The sequence below is a fragment of the Mytilus galloprovincialis genome, chromosome 7 (genome assembly GCF_965363235.1).
Source record: "Mytilus galloprovincialis chromosome 7, xbMytGall1.hap1.1, whole genome shotgun sequence".
Classification (NCBI taxonomy): domain Eukaryota; kingdom Metazoa; phylum Mollusca; class Bivalvia; order Mytilida; family Mytilidae; genus Mytilus; species Mytilus galloprovincialis.
In genome coordinates, this window is record NC_134844.1 from 40,152,051 (window position 1) to 40,172,931 (window position 20,881).

Genomic DNA, 20,881 nt, shown 5'->3' on the forward strand with positions numbered 1-20,881 from the left:
GAATTGTAAAGAACGCACATAAGTTGGCAAGGAGTCCAAGACTGTTTTTAGATATATAGATCGATTAACTTCAGAAAAATATTTCAAACATGTCAGTCAATTATTTTTCATTTGAGATAATCTTATATTTTCAGTATATTCTTGATGTGGTAGGTGATACCGCGAAAGGTATTTATAGAAGTGGTTCGACACCTCTTATTAGACCGCTTTCATCCGGACAGCAGTCATATGATACCAAGCCGTTGGAATGGCCACTTACTGAACCAATGATTAAGTTGGAAGCTATAGACCAGGCATGTTTTCTTCGTATTTTCTCCTTAAATGCTTAGGGGTAAAGGTAGATAGTCTGCTACAATGGATTTCGACCATTGAAATCTTCAGATTAGATATTACATGTAAAATGATTTTCCAATCTGCTATAATTCGCAACTTTATATTCACAAAAGGAATTATTTTAATTTTTTTAATTTAAATTGAGTGTATAAAACGAGCATGTAAATAACACAGTTGATCAACAACTGAACCAAAGTACAAAAGACATATAGAGGTTTACAAATGTAGCAAGTAACATACACTTATTAAAATAATAACTAATCAAAGATACCAGGTTTAAAGTACACAAGCTGTGCGTTTCGTCCTCAGAACACTCACAAGTGGCGCTCGATTCCAAACAGTTAGAAGACCAACTCCAATACGAAGTTGCAAAGCAGTAAAAACCACTTGTCGTTAAAATACAACAATCAATAAATAAATTTAGTTCGGGAAAGACTATGTCATACCAATTCCAGACTTGTGACACGTGATATCTTCTTAACACCAGGATGCTATTAAGATTCGTTACTATATTTGTGTTTGTGTATTTTGACTCTTATTGGTTAATTTGATTATGTATATGAACAGACCACTGGCAGAGCAGATTATATCAACGATATTCCAATAGAACAAGGTACTCTGTATGCTGCTTTTGTTATAAGCACCGTTGGAAATGCAAAACTTCAGAGCATGGACCCATCCAAAGCTTTGGTAATAAATAAATTGAAATGAATTGTTATATAATATGTACTTGAATATATATTTTTTTACTTATCATTGCAAAGTAAGATTTTGCTACATGAAACCAGATTATGTTACATGTCTTTTGTTGTAAAACTTTTGATTTAAATGTCAATGGGTATTGACAACAATAAAGTGATTTTTTTTTAAAAATCTAATAGAAAAAAAAAAACACAATACATTTGAAATTTAAAATAATTTATTATTTCACATTAAAATAACAACAGCAATTGCGTTGTCTACTGTTTACATGTTTTGCGTCAACTTGTAAATTTAAAACAATAAGTGATAGAAAAAATACCCGACATTTATTTGTGTTCATGTCAACCTTATGAAATTGAAAACTTTACCAACATCAGCAAAGCAACGAAAAACGAACCTTACTTAACTAAAGCAGTTAAATTATTTTTTTTCTGGTATTTCAATTCTAATAGTTAAACTGATATGTCGGAAAGTTTTAACGTTAAATCGCATAATTTTGGAATTTAAGATAATATTTTGAATTCAGAGCATGCCAGGAGTATTGAAATTTATAACTGCAAAGGATATTCCTGGACAAAATAACTGCTTTTCTTCAATAGCATCCGAAATCCCTTCTGTTCCGGAAGAGGTGAGTTTATTAATGAATTTCTTTTCAGGATAATTAAATATTGTTATAAATAGTAAAAAGGCTGAGAACAGCGATAACTTTATAAATCTCCGGGAAACATTGTTTTAGTTTTTAATTTAATTAAACAATTAAGGGAACAATATTTGATTCTACGTGATTGACTTGAAGGAAACGCTGATATTACGAAAACGGTAATATGAGGTATCTTAGTATATCATTGATCTTCTTAGTTTAATTGGCTACCACACAGGGGCAGAAGGAACAAAAAAGATATTCAAACTCATCAAGTAGTCGCAAAAAAACTGAAAACGACCTGTCAAAAAAAGGAAAAACAAAACAAAACAAAAGACAAGACAAACAACTGTATAAACATACAAAATATCAAACTATCAACTATTCAAAATTCAATTGAACTATCTTTACTCTCTAGAATATACAGAAATATTACAGCTTAAATTTATAAAAATATATCATTTGGTTTTACTGTCTTTTAACACGGATGCCTACTTGTTTCTGATTATTCTATTTAAAGGTATTATGTGGAGGCGATGTTATGTATGCTGGCCAGGCTTTGGCAATCATTGTTGCAGGTTTGTTTTGCTTTTAAATTTAGCGAAGTGGTGTTTGTATTATAGATTCATACAAATAAAAGTTTCATACAAATACAAATACTTGATTAGTAATAATTTCACTTAATTTACTAACTCATTCTGATTGTGTAATATTTAACTTCCTTACTTTAAATACATGTAAGTTATCTTAAGAACTTGTTTTATACAAACGACGAAACCATTAATTCATATCTTAATTTGAATAATTTTATAATCCTTTGGGACGATCTTTTGACTGGACGACCATTGGTTATGCATTGCCTAACTGGTCAAATAATTTTTAAATAAATGAGATACTCCCTGATTGTACCATTAAAAAATATTTATATGACGACATGTTATGAAGGCAATTTGGTTTTGTACTATTTAATTTCAGTGGACGAAGAAACAGCAAACAGAGCTGCCAAACAAGTTCAAGTGACATATTCTGATAAAAAAGCACCAATTCTGTCTTTAGATGATGGGATAAACAAGGGATCATTTTTACCAGACATTTATCCTCTTACGAAAGGCGATGCTCAAAGTAAGACACAATGTAATTCATGTTCACATTTGTTAGTAGCTGACAACACTTAAGCGTAGGTGGTAGATGTTATATGTTTTCCTTTTAAAAAACAGTATAATATGTCAGTAATAAATAAAACATAAACTGACAGCTACAGTTGTAAGGCATTTTGTGGTCCTGTTTTTTTTTTCTTTAGGCTTTGAAATTGTTCAGTGTTTCAGTTACATCTACAAATGAGAGGGAACGCTAGTGGTCCGACACGTACACAAATGGAAACAGATCTACTTACCCAACCGGATAACCTAATACCATCCCGGTTTTTAATGGGGTTTGTGTTGCTTCATCTTTAGTTTTCTGTGTTGTTTTTGTGTACTTTCATTTGTCTTTTTGTCAATTTTTGTTTTTTTGCATGGCGTTGTCAGGTCGTATTCGACCTATGAATTTGAATATCCCGATGGTATCTTTCGCCTTTCTTTTGCTGTTGAATATATATAATTTATCAAAAATGTAAAGCCGATAAACAGCGCTTTACCATCAGCTGATGATAACTGACATCGATATGCTTTACATTTTGTGATTGATTTTTTGGATGAAAATTTTTCACAATATTCATTGCATCTGTAAACAATCGGAAAGGATATCAAGAATAATTTATCACGATAACTATATATCAACAAAGCAAAACTATTTGATAGCTGCAGTTCCTCTGAAATATTTCATACAACAATGCTATCAACAGATTGAAACATTTCATGAATATACATGTTACACTGCATACCATTATTATTGCATTACCACAAAGATTAGTTATGGAACATGTACATACATGTATATAAATTTTACACTTTATTTCGTACAATGCCAAACAAAATTTTGTAGTTTGCACTGTAAGAATGTAGACTTTACAATGGACAATACGAATTAATTAATCATCATGCGAAAGATTTAAATTTAGTTTTATATTCTAAACCATTTTGGATTTACCTCTTACAGCTGCAATCACTAATAGCACCAAACAAATAACTGGAAGCATACAATTTGGCGAACAAAAACATTTTCCAATGGAAACACAGGTATGTATGAATGAACTTTCTTTTTTTTTTTTTTTTTTTGGATTTTAGCGTCACTGATGAGTTTTTTGTGACGAAACGCGCGTCTGGCGTATATACAAAATTTAATCCTGGTATCTGTGATGAGTTTATTTCTATCAAAACTTTAACAAATAGATATATCAATTCCCTATTCTTAATAATTTTTTCAGTAAAAATGAAAAAAATATAAAAATAAGTTTTTCTAAGTTGTGTGAGAAAAATTCCATATTTGAATGTTAATATATAAAACAGATCAGTTACTGCAAACCTACACCCGAAGGAATGGACGTTGAGACGTCTACTCAGTGGATTGACAACTCACAGAGAGCTGTTGCATTGGTTTTAGGAGTTCCCCAAAGCAGGTAATTTTTTAGCGGTATAGTATAAAACGTATTATGGTAAATTATCATTACACATTAAAAACTCGTGAGTCGTGAACATGCAATACAAAGGAGTCCTAACAGATGTTGTAGATCTCACACACCTTTTAAATCAAAATCTACTTTTAAAATTTGACACACACCATGAACATATTAATATACCACAGAACCTTTAGTTATATGTTTGATTTTGTCTTTGTTGTCATATTAAGAGTTTACAATGGTAGGCCTTTTGCAATCTAAATTGTAACTTGATTAGTATTTGTCATAACTATCTATTTAGATTTTGTGTTGCTGTAATATAATTATTATTTACATTTATTTTCTTTCTATATTGAATACATAAAATGTTTTCATCTTACTGACAACTATACAAAACATAACAGAATTTGATAAAGAAAAGGAAAAAAAAACCCAAATTAGATTCAAATTCAATAGTCTTTAACGGGATAAATATTATACCTTGATTTGGCTCTCTGTTTAACATAATATAAAAAAGAAGATGGAGTATGATTGGTATTGCGAAAATCCCCCACAAGACATCAAATGACAAAGAAATTTACATCTAATGGTCAACGTACGGCTTTCAATAAAGAAGAAACCCCATACTGCACAGTCAGCTATGAAGACCCAAAATTTACAAAAGTGAAACAATTCAATCGAGAAAACCAACGGCCTAATAAGTGTACAAAACAATGAACGGAAAACAAAAAAGTAACATAGCAATAAACGACAACCGCTGAATTACTGGCTCCTTACTTGATAAGATTATCAATTAGTCTACCGAATAAAATTGTTGGACGCAAAATATATACAATTTGCAAGCATTCAATGTCAGTTTTGCTAGTATCGTTCTTTTATTAATACTTATATACTTAATATATTTCAGAATTAATGTAAAGGTTAAAAGAATTGGTGGAGCATTTGGATTTAAAATAACAAGGAATTTTATAGTGTCTGCGGGTTGTGCGCTGGCAGCACACATTTTGAACAGGTTTAGATAATTCTCATATTTCATAATTTATTATATGTTTTTAGCTTGAGTCATACGTTTTAAAATATCAATGAATACATAACATGTAAAAATGATATGTTTGATCAGAGAGAAGATCTATACGTCATATTTCAATTACGTGTTTGTCTTAAAATCCTCAAAATCATGTTTCGTTTTCTAATAAAAAGGAACTAGATCAATAAGTAACATATTCCCTTGACATTTCTGTATTGAAAACTATGAAACGAGATCTTTAAAGAAAACTTCGAGAAAGATATATTTAAAAAAAACCATCCAATACTATTTAATTCCAGGCCTGTTAAACTGAATTTGGAATTTCACACTCAAATGAAGATGCTTGGAGGACGACTTGCCTATAGAGCTGACTATACAGTATGTCTTATGTCATGATATTTAAAGGAGTAGGTCCGGTAAGGGCCGATTTTAACCTCAAATTTCAGGTTCATCTAACGAAATATTTTGAACACTTTTTAAACACTAAGTGTCTATTTCAATTGATTCAATTATTTTATGTGAAAGATTTTAACTGATTAAGTCATTAAAAACGCTCCGATTCAAGCTTAAATATTAAAAATCTATCATATATGCAAAAAAAACATCACTTTTAGATGGCTTTTGTCAAAAATGAAAATGGCCGTATCCTTGTTCATCCTCAATCTTTAAATACGACTTGCATTTCAATATTATGAATGAACACGAATGCGGCCACTTTCATTTAAGACGGAACCGTCTAAAATTTAACTAAAATGCTGAAATTGTAAAGATTGCAGTATTTTAGCATGACTTTATTATGCTAGCACCCGATATATGTGCATTGTCTTGTCAAAAATAGCCAATATTTATGTAGCAGAAGCATTCTTCTTTCCAATAAATGGATTACATTTTCACAACTTTGTAAAACTGCTATATTTTGGGGCCAAAAAGGGGTCTTACTGAACCTACTCTTTTCAGCGTTCTTATGTATCAACAGAAGCACAAAAGAAGATGTCTTTCTTTCTAGTGGAAATGTTTCCCCCAATTTTTAACCATATGGTCATACTCATTCTTTATAACATCGTCCTTAACACTTTATATACTCACGGAGCAATTGATTTAAAGAGTAAAATCATAAAAATACTCAACTCCGAGGAAAATATAACACGAAAGTCCTTAATCAAATGCCAAAATTAAATGAAAAAACACATGAAAGGAATGGACAACAACTGTCATATTCCTGACTTGGTACAGGCATTTTCAAATGGATTGAACCTGGTTTTATTGCGCTAAACCTCTCACTTGTACGACAGTCGCATCAAATTAAGATAGTAATTCATATTTTGTCAGTTGTTCTTTAGTTCAAATAGTATTCATTTGCAGATTTGACTATACCGGGAGCCAGTTTTACATGAATATTAATGGCGAACAATAGTAGCTGGAGACAAAATTATATTGGGATAGTTGAAATATTTGAAATGTTTGTTATCTTTTATGAGGATATTTTGTAATATGTACATAAAAGCTCAAAATCCAATGTATAACTGTTTTAAGCTTCCTTTCGGTCTAGGCATCAGATAAATTGGAAAATGTATTCATTTGCAGATTTGACTATACCGGGAGCCAGTTTTACATGAATATTAATGGCGAACAATAGTAGCTGGAGACAAAATTATATTGGGATAGTTGAAATATTTGAAATGTTTGTTATCTTTTATGAGGATATTTTGTAATATGTACATAAAAGCTCAAAATCCAATGTATAACTGTTTTAAGCTTCCTTTCGTTCTAGGCATCAGATAAATTGGAAAATGTATTCATTTGCAGATTTGACTATACCGGGAGCCAGTTTTACATGAATATTAATGGCGATGAAAAGTAGCTGGAGACAAATTATATTGGGATAGTTGAAATATTTGAAATATTTGTTATCTTTTATTAGGATATTTTGTAATATGTACATAAAAGCTCAAAATCCAATGTATAACTGTTTTAAGCTTCCCTTCGTTCTAGGCATCAGATAAATTGGAAAATGCATTAAACCATTAACCTACAAATGTAACACTCTTACTAAGATTAGAGAAGCTCTATGCATTGATTCTTATGTTAACACCTTCATTTCTAAAAGTAACTTTAAGTGAATAACATTATCTAACATTAGGTTGGATGTACTGACCAGGGGAAATTGAATGGAATCAAGATGACACTGTATGCAGATGTAGGATACAATGGAAATGACAGTACCTTATATTCTGTATATGGATTCATCGATAATGGTAAAATGAATGCTCAATAGTTTTTATAAGAATAAGGGTTTTTCATTGCTGTGTCAATTAGCTAATATTAGATATTTTGGAAGGTTATAATTGTGACCTTTGTCTTTATCGATCGCCTGTTGTTCTGACAATTTTCTTTCTTACATTTGATGTCCAACAAAATGTAGTGGCAACTATCGACTACCATTTACAATTACAAGATAAGAAAAAAGTATATAAAAATACAGATAACAAGCATTTCACTTTTAGTCTTCATTTAGGAAGTAAATATTCATAAGATTACAAGCTTCTGTTCAGTTTTTGCTCCATTAGGAATTAAGAACATGTTTTTTTTGGGGAAAAAGGTGCAGTTCAAAAACTATTTATCACAGAAAATATTGGTCATATTTTCTTTTAGTTTCATAAATTTCCATTTACTTTTACTGTAGATTAAGAAAAAAAAAAGAAAAAAAATTGTTCGGATAAATAACAGTAAATCAAATTTAATGTGTGACTCTTTGTCAAAAACATGATCTGAAATGGTTGTTGTTTCAGAGCCATTTATTTATAAGCAATCTACAGTAAATTTTACAAGTTTCCTTTTGTTCAATATTATTGATACCTGATTTATATACATATTATATGATTAAACAGTATACTTTTTGTTAGTGTCATGTTATTAAATGTACACAGACACATTTTTTTCTATCTATAAATTAAGGAAACATCCTTTATCATTTTATATCGAAATTGTATTTACTGTTTTTTTTTGGTAAAAAATCATATGATAGTTTTTTTTTGTATACAGCTTACTACTGTGAGAACTGGAAAATTAACCCGAAAATTGTCAAAACAAACAAACCTTGTAATACGTACTGCAGAGCACCAGGTAAGAGTGATATTTCATTTAACCAAATTTCAAAAACAATGCCCTTATTTATATATTGATGTTGGCGAATGCCCATACCCATAGAAATGACAATTGAATCTGTGAAAGAGTTAACAACCCAACAAAAGAGCAGGCAACAGCCAAAGGTCAACAATGGGTCTTCAACGCACCGAGAAAAACAGTTGGCCCTTAAATAAAACTGTGTACTAGTTCAGAGAAAAGAAACATTACACTGAACTCCAAAACATATAAATCAATTAAAATAAAAAAAAAACACACATACAAGTCTAACAATTAAAGGTCAGAGGCTATGTGTTCGTAAAAGTAAACCCTTTTATACGAATCATGCTATCAATAACACAATCAGTGACATTTTTAGAAATAAAATAATTTTACATGATATCATTCATATCAGTTTAGTGAAAACAAAGCAGTGCACAGCTTTTACAGACATCTAAACAGTAAAAAGATTATACTTCCTGACCGATTTCCATATAAAATTCCACCAATTGTAATATTCCCTACGTGCGATTGCACATCATGATATATTTGACTTGAACATAACAGCGGAGTTTGTTTGTATATATTTTGATAGAGAGAGATACCCCAAACCCATTGTAATATTCCCTGCGTGCAATTGCACGCCATGATCTATTTGACTTTATATTAAAATGTATATACAAGCGACTTTTGTGTGTATATATTTTGATAGGACGAGATACCCCCAACCCATTGTTATAATCCCTCCGTGCAATTGCACGCCATGATATATTTGACTTAATATAAAAAATGTATATACTAGCGGCTTTTGTGTGTATATATTTTGATAGGAAGAGATATCCCTAACCCATTGTAATACTTCCTCCGTGTGATTGCACTCCATGATATATTTGACTTTATATAAAAATGTATATCAAGCGGCTTGTGTGTGTATATATTTTGACCGGAAGAGATACTTCTTACCCGTTGGTTGGTCAGACAAATTTAGTACACCAGCGTACAATCTCTCAAAAAGTAAATAACAAAATAATCAAACTCAAAGTTAAACTCAACGGAAAGTCCCATATCAAATGGCAAAATTGTAAGCTCAAACACATCAAACAAATGGAAAACAAATATCATATTCTTGACTTGGAACAGACATTTACTAATGTATAATACAGTGGATTTAACCTGGTGTTATAACCTCTCACTTGTATGACAGTCACACACAATATCATTATATTTACAACAATCCGACGAACTTCAAGAATTGATTTGAAAGTACTTTATGACAATAAATTATTATATGATAATGGATAATTGTAAATGCCTTTATATTCAACAGGTTCAACTCCAGGTATATTTATCATGGAATCAATAATGGAACATATTGCAAAGGAACTACAATTGGACCCAACAGATGTCAGGGTTCTGAATTTGTATCAAAAGGGACAGGTACGTTAATTTAACATCTTTTGAGCAATTCCCTGCCATTTATTGCACATTCAAAATAAAGGTGAATAACACTACAAAATAAGAAAAGCAAATAATTCCGAGCTTCAAGTAACTTCGTGGAGGGGCTTTTGTAATAATTTCTCGTTTTTCTATGTGACCAATGTATTCAAGAAAGTGTTTTGAAAAAATAAATGTCTAATCAATTCGCCGTTTCAGAATGTATTGCATTCTGGGTAATATTTTCAAAAGTGTGCACCAAAATTTCGTGATTGTTTAAAAATGTCATAAACTATGAAAATTTAACAAAGGACATGACGTAATTTTCATTTTGGGGTACACACAATGAAATTACCCATGGTTCTTCAAATTCGGAAGCTGCCAATTGCTCCCTTTGTTTTTTTTAACTAAGAGAATTACACGGATTCAGATGAAGTGAGTAACACCTCTAATAGAAATGAGTTTTGAAATTGTGTCATGTAAACTGATAAAAAAATGTGAAAAGAAAATCGAATCAAGTGCGCATTGTGTTGAAATGTTTCTTCTACAATATATGAAAACATAATGATCAATAGATAAACTAACAATCCCAACTAACTTCGTGAGAGACTTCTTTTAAATTTTATCCAATTGAAGTTTATCAACAAGATGCAGTCTGTATATGGTTATATGCAATAAGCAAGAATTTATTGGTTCAGTACGAATAACGTCTTATACTTGCAGACAACACCCCATAATAGGCCACTCCCGTATTGCAATATCAGGCAATTGACCACAGACTTGATGACATCAGCAGGAGTAAAACAGAGACAGACATCAGTCCAGGCATTCAACCAGGTATTTTACATTAATGCTAATCCTTCAATCCAATTTTTTTTAGCATTTCTCATATCAGTTAATATTGATTTTGTATCAATAAAACAATCAAAGATTTGTTATATAGGTTTAAAAAATAAAAAAAAATGAGATTTTAGATATAGACCAATTGTATTATAACCGACTACAAAACCCTCAAAAAGGATCAAAAACGTGGTTTTAAACAATAGGAAAGTGCAGGTATTATACATCCGTTTAATAAGTACCCAGAGGTGATAACTTTAAAATATACTTTGTTGTACTGTTATATCACTGTCCCAGGTTAGGGGGAGGGTTGGGATCCCGCTAACATGTTGAACCCCGCCACATTATTTATGTATGTGCCTGTCCCAAGTCAGGAGCCTGTAATTCAGTGGTTGTCGTTTGTTTATGTGTTACATATTTGTTTTTCGTTCATTTTTATTACATAAATAAGGCCGTTAGTTTTCTCGTTTGAATTGTTTTACATTATCTTATCGGGGCCTTTTATAGCTCACTATGCTGTATGGGCTTTGCGCATTGTTGAAGGCCGAACGGTGACCTATAGTTGTTAATGTCTGTGTCATTTCGTTCTTTTGTGGATAGTTGTCTCATTGGCAATCATACCACATCTTCTTTTTATGCCCCACCTACGATAGTAGAGGGGCATTATGTTTTCTGGTCTGTGGCTCCGTTCGTCCGTCCGTCCGTCCGTCTGTGGTTCCGTTCGTCCGTCCAGGTTAAAGTTTTTGGTCAAGGTAGTTTTTGATGAAGCTGAAGTCCAATCAACTTGAAACTTAGTACACTTGTTGCTTATGAGATGATCTTTCTAAATTTTAAGCCAAATTATATTTTTGACCCCAATTTCACGGTCCACTGAACATAGAAAATGAAAGTGGGAGTTTCAGGTTAAAGTTTTTGGTCAAGGTAGTTTTTGATGAAGCTGAAGTCCAATCAATTTGAAACTTAGTACACTTGTTGCTTATGATATGATCTTTCTAATTTTAATGCCAAATTAGATAATTACCCAATTTCACGGTCCATGGAACATGGAAAAGGATAGTGCGAGTGGGGCATCCGTGTACTTTGGACACATTCATGTTTATATATTAGACTGCGTAAGATATGCCAACCACACCATAGTCATTTAAGGATGTACTAAGGTGAGGTCTTGGAATTTGTGTCAAATGTTCGGACTCCTTGGTCTTTTCCCATACAATACAACATACACTATTTTGCCCCATAACACCAATTTATTTATTGATATAAGACTTCAATAGCTCATAAAAGGTCATTTACCAAAATGTAAGCAGATTTTTGATTTTTTTTCTTTTGAGACCCAAATAATACCAATACAAATATAAGGTTAAAGTCCGAGTCAGCCTTTACCCGCCATATTTTAAAAATCAAATATCTTGAAAAGGAGCTCCATGACCTATCAATATTTTTAGCTTAATTTGTTTCTTAACTAATGCTCTTTCAACTTATAGTATCAATTTTAAATTCTTGATTTTTCTAATTTTACCTAACTACATCCTTAAAGACGATCTGATATAACAAAAGAGAATCATTTGTGATGTTTCTGTCTATTGCCTGTATTTAAAAGGAAAAAAAGTGTATGGTAGTTATGTAGCAATCCAATTAAAAACCGATCTCTCATCGCTCCCGTTTTATGATATGTCGCGTAGGACAAAAATACTGAACACCGAGGAAAATTCAAGTACCTAATTGTATGAGAAAACACATCAAACGAATGGATAACAATTGTCATATTTCTGACTTGGTACAGGCATTTTCTTTTGTAGAAAATGGTGGATAAAACCTGGTTTTATAGCTAGCTAAACCTCTCAAATAAACTCATCATAGATACCAGGACTAAATTTAGTATATACGCCAGACGCGCGTTTCGTCTACAAAAGACTCATCAGTGACGCTCGAATCAAAAAAAGTTAAAAATGCCAAATAAAGTACGAAGTTGAAGAGCATTAAGAACCAAAATTCCTTAAAGTTTTGCCAAATACAGCTAGGGTAATCTATGCCTGAGGTAGAAAAGCCTTAGTATTTCAAAAAATTCCACAATTTTAATTTGTAAACAGTAAATTTATAAATATAACCATATCAATGACAATTCATGTCAGCACAAAAAGTGCTGACTACTGGGCTTGTGATACTCTCGGGGAAATAAATCTCCACCAACAGTGGCATCGACCCAGTGGTTGTATATAAACTCATCATAGATACCAGGACTAAATTTATTATATACGGAATTATCGACATAAAGGCTGGCATGAAGGTCTAAAATGGATAGTTTTAGCAAACACGCTACAATTTATAAAACAATGGGTGATGCTTTGCCCCAAATACAGAAACTATTATTGCATTTTAAATAAATTTTATTTGACGGGTGATATAAATTAACATAATATTACAGGCAAACAGATGGAAGAAAAAAGGATTATCCGTTGTTCCAATGAAGTTTGAAATAAGTTATATTTACATTCATTACAATGCAATTGTAAATATATATGCCTGGGATGGAAGTATATCTATCGCCCACGGTGGAGTTGAAATGGGACAAGGGATCAACACAAAGGTACTCAAGTTGTTTGCTTCATGAAAACAGGGCAATGTTTCAAACTCCTAAAATGAAAATAATTGATAGGCAAAATTGCAAAAAATAAATGACAAACGTACCGAATTCCAGGAAAATTCAAAACGGAAGATCTCTAATTAAAGAAAAAAATAAAAACTCAAAGAAACATTACAGACCAAAAAATTTAGTTTACAAATAAACGACATCCTTCGGTCTTCCAAATGAAGAGAACCATTATGTAATGTGAGCTATCAAATATTTGACAATTAGATAGAAAGAACTAATGGCCTGATTTAATTTTCTTATGAATTCATTACCAGTGCATATTTTCAAGGTTATATATATTATATAGGTTTTATACGACCGCCAAAACTTATTATTGTATACAATTTTCATTACATCAGCAGATCGTTTAATATACGGTAAAATGCTTTGATAATACTTAAAAAAAATATGAAAGAATGAAGACGCATGAGGCAAGTTTTGTTGTCTTGTTTTTCGGCTTTATTGGACTTAAATATCCACTAAAGGATTTATCTAGAATGTTTTGTTTCTTTTACCAAAAGCCAAATTATGGCTTTACAGTATTATTTCTCATTTGATAAGCATATCATATAACCTTTTGATAAGTCGACAAATCTAAGTAAAAAAGACAAGTCTTATAAAGTTTATCTTCATAAGCTTTGTATATTAAATAATATTCTGGAACAGAACGACGTGAAAAGTTTTTTGACTTTTAATAGTCAGGAATTATTATCTTACCTCCCATACATATTTAGGAAAATGATCGATTAAAACTTACAAAATTCATGAAGACCGTGCATATTTCATATTTGTTTAGTAGGCGCAGCTTATTTTAATTCACGGTAAGTAGTTGTGTTACGTACCTTTATAAAAACAACACAGTGTTGAGCAATCTGAAAGGTTTCAAAAGACGAGTGAATTCATTATGAACGATTGAAATAAATTCATAAAACACATTTAGAGCTCACAAATTGTCATTGTTTGCATTTGTTTTTGCGTGGACAAAAAGAAGTATGTTTTTATGCTATTAAGAATTGTAGAGTTAACCACTTTGATAGGTAACTAGTCTAAATAACATAGGTTAAGATAGTCAGTACGATCAAGCCGTTAAACAGTGTGCAAGTGACAACATATTTATCGCATTAGGTTAGTAGCGCACTATGTAACTAATAATATCAAACGAAAATATGGAGTAAGATTTATAAATCTTAAACATTATATCAACAGCAATGCATATATAGGTATTCAATTGCAAGCATGCACATAATATGCGTTTATGAACTATGTCAGTTCATTGAAAAACTTAGGAACAGTGATGACCGTGCAACCGCGCAGATACTGCATGACGCCAATGTGTTCAACTTGTGTTTGGATAGGGTCCTTTAGTTTTGTAGTATTTAATGTTTTATGCCATTTTTCTCTATTCTTTATACCTTTAACCCGCTATTATCTATTCTTTATATTCTAATTCGCCAGCACAAACGAATATAAATTATTTAATAAATAAAACTCATATTCACACCTTCTCGTTAAGTGTTTGATATTTAGGTATAGGGACTTTAGTTTGAGTATCAGGTGTGAATGTAATGCCCTATATGCAGAATTTCGCGTTCCGCAAATGCAGGAAAGATTTGCCACTAGGCCTCAAGCAAGTAAAAATAAGTTTATGTTAATTACATTGTTATGTCAAGGAAAGAGGTATTCGTGTCTCAATATTAATCATTCAATGAAATTAGATCTAGACAACCATAAATATATAAATGTTTTAAAATAATAGTACAGTTTTCTATTCAAATCATATATAAAATCTATCATTTTTTTCAAAAATATCAGTAGTATATAGATTTCAAAACTAAAACAATTATTTTATAAACTAGAAGTGTCATTATAAAATTATGAACATGATTATTTTCATTATTTATTTTCAAGGTAGCACAAGTCTGCGCATTTGAGCTCGGTGTACCAATTGACATTATAAGTGTTAAATCAACCCAGACAACATCAAATGCTAATGATTTTGTAACCGGTGGAAGTATTGGCAGTGAACTGTGCTGTTTGGTAAGGACAATACCGTTCGAAAATTGGGACACTTAAATGTTTGATAAATATAAAAACTCCTGTTTAAATTTCTAAGTCATTTTAAATTCATATATTTTGTTATTAAAGATGAATTTTGATGTAATGCTTAAAATATCGAATATGAATATATATATGATTATGCGTACTTTCAGCTAAGACATTCAATTTATCAATTCTAAGTTTTTAGTAAAGTTGTTAAAAAAATGATTTTTATTTAACATGCAAGAATGTTGATCTTTTTCCAAATCCAATGATATTCAATATTGAATTGAAATGAAAAAAAAAAATCGATGATATATATCTACTTAATACATCATGAAAAATGGTTTTGAATGGTTGCAGGCTGTATTGAATTGTTGCACGGCATTAAGATCAAGGATGGCACCAGTGAAAGCTAAAATGCAGAACCCTTCATGGAAAGACTTGACCCAAAAATGTCTATTAGATAAAGTGGACCTGTCTGCCAGATATGTGTAAGCATTTCTTTGTTGTCAATAGTTGTCTTTTGTTTTATTTTAGGTTTCCAAGTGTCCCTCTTTTTGTATTTACCTTCTGGTTTTAATTTGTTCATATTTTCAGTTAAGAACTTTGATGCTTTAAGACGAATTAAGGATTTTTGAATGTTTGTAACTACTTCTTAGTAATTCCCATATAAATGTTGAGACAAACATTTTACAAACGGAACGTATAGAATTAATGTTTCGATGTAAACATAGACAATAATGAGCAAAAAAAATTAGACTACAGTTTACGGATAACTTACATACCAATTAAATTGAACAAGATTAAAAAACAATAATATTGTAACACATTTTCGATAAATGTATAGCCAAATATTTATATTCCAGTGACTAATGCACTTGTATTTTCACTAACAACTTTCAGCGAAAAGTTCAATTGAATGTTTTAATCAACGATTCAAATAACAGAAAATAGTATGCATGATCGACTCCGAAGCCTATTGGTTTATGCGTACAAAGCTACAAATAACGTTAATTAACATATACTTTACTTATAGTACATTCGAGCCTGGGACGCTTTTAGAGGAACCACAATACAATTCTTATGGTGTTACCTGCACTGAAGTCGAACTAGATGTACTTACTGGACAATACCTTATCAATAGAGTAGACATGCTGTTTGATTGCGGGGAAAGGTATCTCATATCAAACTCCGAAACAGCGGTAACTTCATGTTGACTACACTTCGTTGACTTTGACAACAACGTCACCACAGTTTCGGAGTTTGATCTCAAATATTTTAACTTCATGAAATTATCTATTCCATAAACTAAATACAGATATTGTGTTATTTTAATTCTCTATTACAAAATTAGATGTAATGTAAATTAAGGAATACATATATCTCCCTCATGCAAAGCTTTCATTCTGTTCCTCGGCTTTGGTAATACCTTACTTGTAGTAAATAATCTGAAATCGTCTATTCAAAGTAAAATTACATTTCCACTTTTTCCAATATTTCCAGTATGAATCCGATGGTAGATATAGGACAAGTTGAAGGTGCTTTTACAATGGGACTTGGATATTGTCTGTCAGAAAACCTCAAATTCGATCCTCAGACTGGTGAACTATTAACCAATAGTACATGGGTGAGTAGATGATTCTTAATCAAGTTACCATTTAACATATTCATACATTGTTCTTATTCATAATAATTTTTTTCCTAAAACGGAAACTTGACATCTTGAAATAAACCTTTTGGTAGTGGGAAATCTGCAACCCTTGATCATTATGTCACTCCTTTCAAAAAAGGGTGATATATTGTTATTCTACGAATTTTTCTTCAACCCTTTTGTCCAGCCCAGTTCTCGTAGATGCCTTGACATACATTTATAAAACTGCACCATAATGACAATCCCCATGTGCAGATGTGCACCTTGGGTTTGGAATTTCCAAGATGGCCGACGTTACCATGGTAACGGCAAAAATGTAAAAAGCCGAAAAATGGTCCAAATTAAATGAAACTTGATAACTAATAACTCATCGTTAGAAGGCATGTCATCCATCTTAAGAACTTTTAAAATGGCTACCGTTGTCATGGAAACAGTCCAAACGTGAAAAAAACGAAAATAAATCCTTAATTAATTCATAGAAAATCAAACGTTACAGATACGACCAAAAACCTGATCTTTGAAACAGTAGTATAAACTGTAGAATTCATTGCCTTGGAATTTTTAAGATAGCGGCTGTTACCATGGAGATAACGCTAAAAGTGCACATTGGAAAAAAACGTCAAAGTAACATTTTTTTACAAATTTTAAGTTAATTCCCGGTTATATGCTATTGCAATGTCATCTATTTTTGAAATTTTCAAAATGGCCGCTGTTGCCATGGAAACCGCTAAAAAAAAATAATAACATAAAAAAATTCGAAAATTTGAGAAAAATTCTGTGATTATTAGAGTATGTGCAAATCATTTTCTAGAATATGCTAGAAGAAAACGAATATATAATTTAACGTGCTTCTATTCTATACAAAAAATCGTGCTCTGAAGAGGAAATCGCCACTGATCAAGAGAGAAACACGAAGAGTACACATAATTGACATTTCTGCACTTGCATTTAAGTACACATCCGTTAATCGAACACCTGCAAAAGTATACATTAGCTGAAATCAATCGATGAGCGTGTAATTAAATTGTACAAGATAAGATTTATGTATCGTGTGATACGCGAGATATTGAAGAACAAAATGAACAGTTAGTATGCCGCTCTGTCAATATATACACATGTTGTCTGTTCTGATGTCCCCTCTACAAAGACTAGTAATGTAAGTCCACGATAATATACTTCAGTATCACGTGACGCCACCTTCCTCCTCGCGCGTGTGTCTAATTTAAGATTTTAAAGAGTTCCCCAACTATATATAGACATCACTCTTATTCTACGAGAAGAAAAAAAGGGGGGTCAAAGACATGCATACTAAACGTGCCATGTGACATTGGTACACTCAAACTGGTTGCTGCTACTGTGACAATGTCCAGAACGGGGTGACATCTTCCGCTATTGCTTGCAATGGCAAATCTAGTTTATTTTCTAATTAGTTTATCTAATGACGCCTCACAGCGATCTATCATGCTTTAATTCGTCAGACATGAAACTGTGATGTCAAAATTTTATGATAATGTCTTTAATATCAAGTAATGACGTACAACATTTGACAAGTGGGATTAAGATCGTCCTAAATTGTTATCACAGAACGAAGAGATCTTTCATACCATTACTGTGATGATCTTGTCAAAGGTTTCTCGAATATATGTTTTAATATCATTGTTTATTTTTTTAATTCGTTTTGTACCAGTAAGAAAACTAATTTTTACTTCTATTATTTTTTTAATGCTAGGAATACAAACCTCCGATGGGTAAAGACATTCCAATCGACTTTAGAATTCAACTGCTGAAGAATGCTCCTAATCCAAAAGGTGTCCTCAGATCGAAAGGTAAGAATATATACATGAAGAAACACATAGGATTCAATGGAGTAGCATACAGATACCCTTATTCCAGATAGGTTTGATATGGAAAATATTTTAACATGTTGATATACTACACACAAAACATGTTTCTAGTAAACTAATAACATAATAACGGGTATAAAGTAACGACCAATCAACTCGCTAAGGACTTTAATATTCGTCCTTTTTATATGAAATAAGAAAATGTGGTTTGATTTCGAATGAGGTAAATCTCTACCGAAGACCAAGTGACATAGAAATTAACAACTATAGGTTACTGTTTGTCCGCCAACAATGATAAAACACAAACTGCATAGTCAGCTTTAAAAGGCTAAAAAAAAATGTAAAACAATACAAACAAGTATTTGGCTTATGTTTTTCCCTTGCTTCTTGCAAACTGACCAAATACAAACTATGTAGGTTAAGATGAATAATATGTATTTACTCAACAATGCAAATTTAGATATTGAAACAATTATCGCAAATGTATCTTATTCAATTCTGATCTTATCAGCTGTAGGAGAACCACCATTATGTATGAGTTGTTCAGCTTTGTTTGCTTTGAAACGATGTATAGAAGCTGCCAGGCAAGATATACAGAAAGATACATATTTTCCACTTAGTAAGATTTTAGATAGATAAAATTAGTTCTGGTTAGAAATCAATAGAAATGAACTGTATATTATAAAAATATCATGGACTAAATTATTTCACTATGTCCTGAATATCGAATAAATGTTTAAATGTGTGGTTTTCCTTTTTTGAACTTAATATGAAGAACAAATGTTGTATGGATGGTTTAAAAGACAACTTACTAAAAGAGACTGAGTGACATAGAATTCACCAATTAGGATTATCTTAAGGCCATCAACAAGCAACCAAACCCATACTACATAATAATAGTAGATTTACCTGTTTTGATATTAAAGTTTAACTATCAAACAAATGACAGAGCTCATTTAGAAATAACAAAAGACAGCTACTGATGAGTTCCCTAATTTTGAACAGATAAATAAATGTATTGTAGGGTTTAATTTTTTTTTTTTTTTTATCAAAAAATGAAATATGCAGGTTTAATGAATAAATAATAATAAAGTTTATGTGAAATTACACACTCTTGCAAACCTAATGGATCATCAAATATTTTTCATTTTCGAATGGACCTATCATCATATTTCTGATAAAACCAGATTACATCAATAATTTTCTTTATTAGAAAATGTCTGTTCCAAGTCCGGATTATGACAGTAGCTATCCATACATTTAATGTGTTTGAGACTTTAATTTTGCAATTCTATTACGGACTTTCCGTTTTGAATTTTACTCGAAGTTCGTTATTTTATTCATTTTTTCGTTTTTTCATGTTAACATCGGTTCAAAAACTTCGCTTCCCATGTCGCAGAAACTTGTACTCTACATTATACAAAATTTGATCTTGAAAATAAGTTATAAGGATGATTCCCTAAACAATAACGTTATTGCTGCTGGCATAGACAATATGTGTTCGTATGATTCGGGTTTCTCTCTCTTAAGTCCCATAATGATACTCGTTAACTCTAAGATCTTTTGAAAAAAATGCAGATTTTAGTTTACGTCATATTGTATAAAAAAACACGAGATATACTAACTGTACATAAAACTATTTCTTATTTTCAGATGGACCAACTTCAGTTGATAACTTGTGTGAGCTGTGTCTAGCAGACCCTTCTCAATTTGTGATATAACTTTATAACATTATCTGTACTCTATATATAAATAGCTAGATGTACAGTGTTGAGTCTGGATGGTGCAATGTGTCTATTTGATATATGAAGGTTATGTTGAGTTGTGAAAGTTTGAAGAGATTACTCTTAACAATCTTTACTTTTTTATCACACATAAACAGTGAAATTTTTTGAATGTCTAATTGCTACTTATTATTTATATGCTATACAAATGTTTTTTTTAAATATGATATAACTTGTAAGAAATGCATTAACTGATATTTTTAGAACTATATATTTTTAATTCAATGTATTCAGTGAATATATATTATAGACAATAAAGAATCTGAATTTTGTA

The 20,881-nt window shown here is 31.3% G+C and overlaps 1 protein-coding gene across 1 annotated transcript in view; it reads left to right on the plus strand.

Annotated features, from left to right (window-relative positions):
• The window catches only part of LOC143082981 (uncharacterized), a 42,727-nt gene extending 21,846 nt beyond the window's left edge, over positions 1–20,881 (plus strand). The window contains exons 15-35 of the mRNA XM_076259042.1: positions 135–293; positions 901–1,023; positions 1,562–1,663; positions 2,196–2,253; positions 2,651–2,797; positions 3,773–3,852; positions 4,123–4,232; positions 5,140–5,244; positions 5,559–5,637; positions 7,400–7,514; positions 8,302–8,382; positions 9,710–9,819; positions 10,540–10,653; positions 13,082–13,243; positions 15,197–15,325; positions 15,689–15,819; positions 16,365–16,502; positions 16,832–16,955; positions 18,709–18,805; positions 19,335–19,442; positions 20,477–20,881. Coding sequence (XP_076115157.1) covers positions 135–293; positions 901–1,023; positions 1,562–1,663; positions 2,196–2,253; positions 2,651–2,797; positions 3,773–3,852; positions 4,123–4,232; positions 5,140–5,244; positions 5,559–5,637; positions 7,400–7,514; positions 8,302–8,382; positions 9,710–9,819; positions 10,540–10,653; positions 13,082–13,243; positions 15,197–15,325; positions 15,689–15,819; positions 16,365–16,502; positions 16,832–16,955; positions 18,709–18,805; positions 19,335–19,442; positions 20,477–20,544 — 2,340 coding nt within the window. The 3' untranslated portion in view covers positions 20,545–20,881. The remainder of the gene's footprint in view (positions 1–134; positions 294–900; positions 1,024–1,561; positions 1,664–2,195; positions 2,254–2,650; positions 2,798–3,772; positions 3,853–4,122; positions 4,233–5,139; positions 5,245–5,558; positions 5,638–7,399; positions 7,515–8,301; positions 8,383–9,709; positions 9,820–10,539; positions 10,654–13,081; positions 13,244–15,196; positions 15,326–15,688; positions 15,820–16,364; positions 16,503–16,831; positions 16,956–18,708; positions 18,806–19,334; positions 19,443–20,476) is intronic.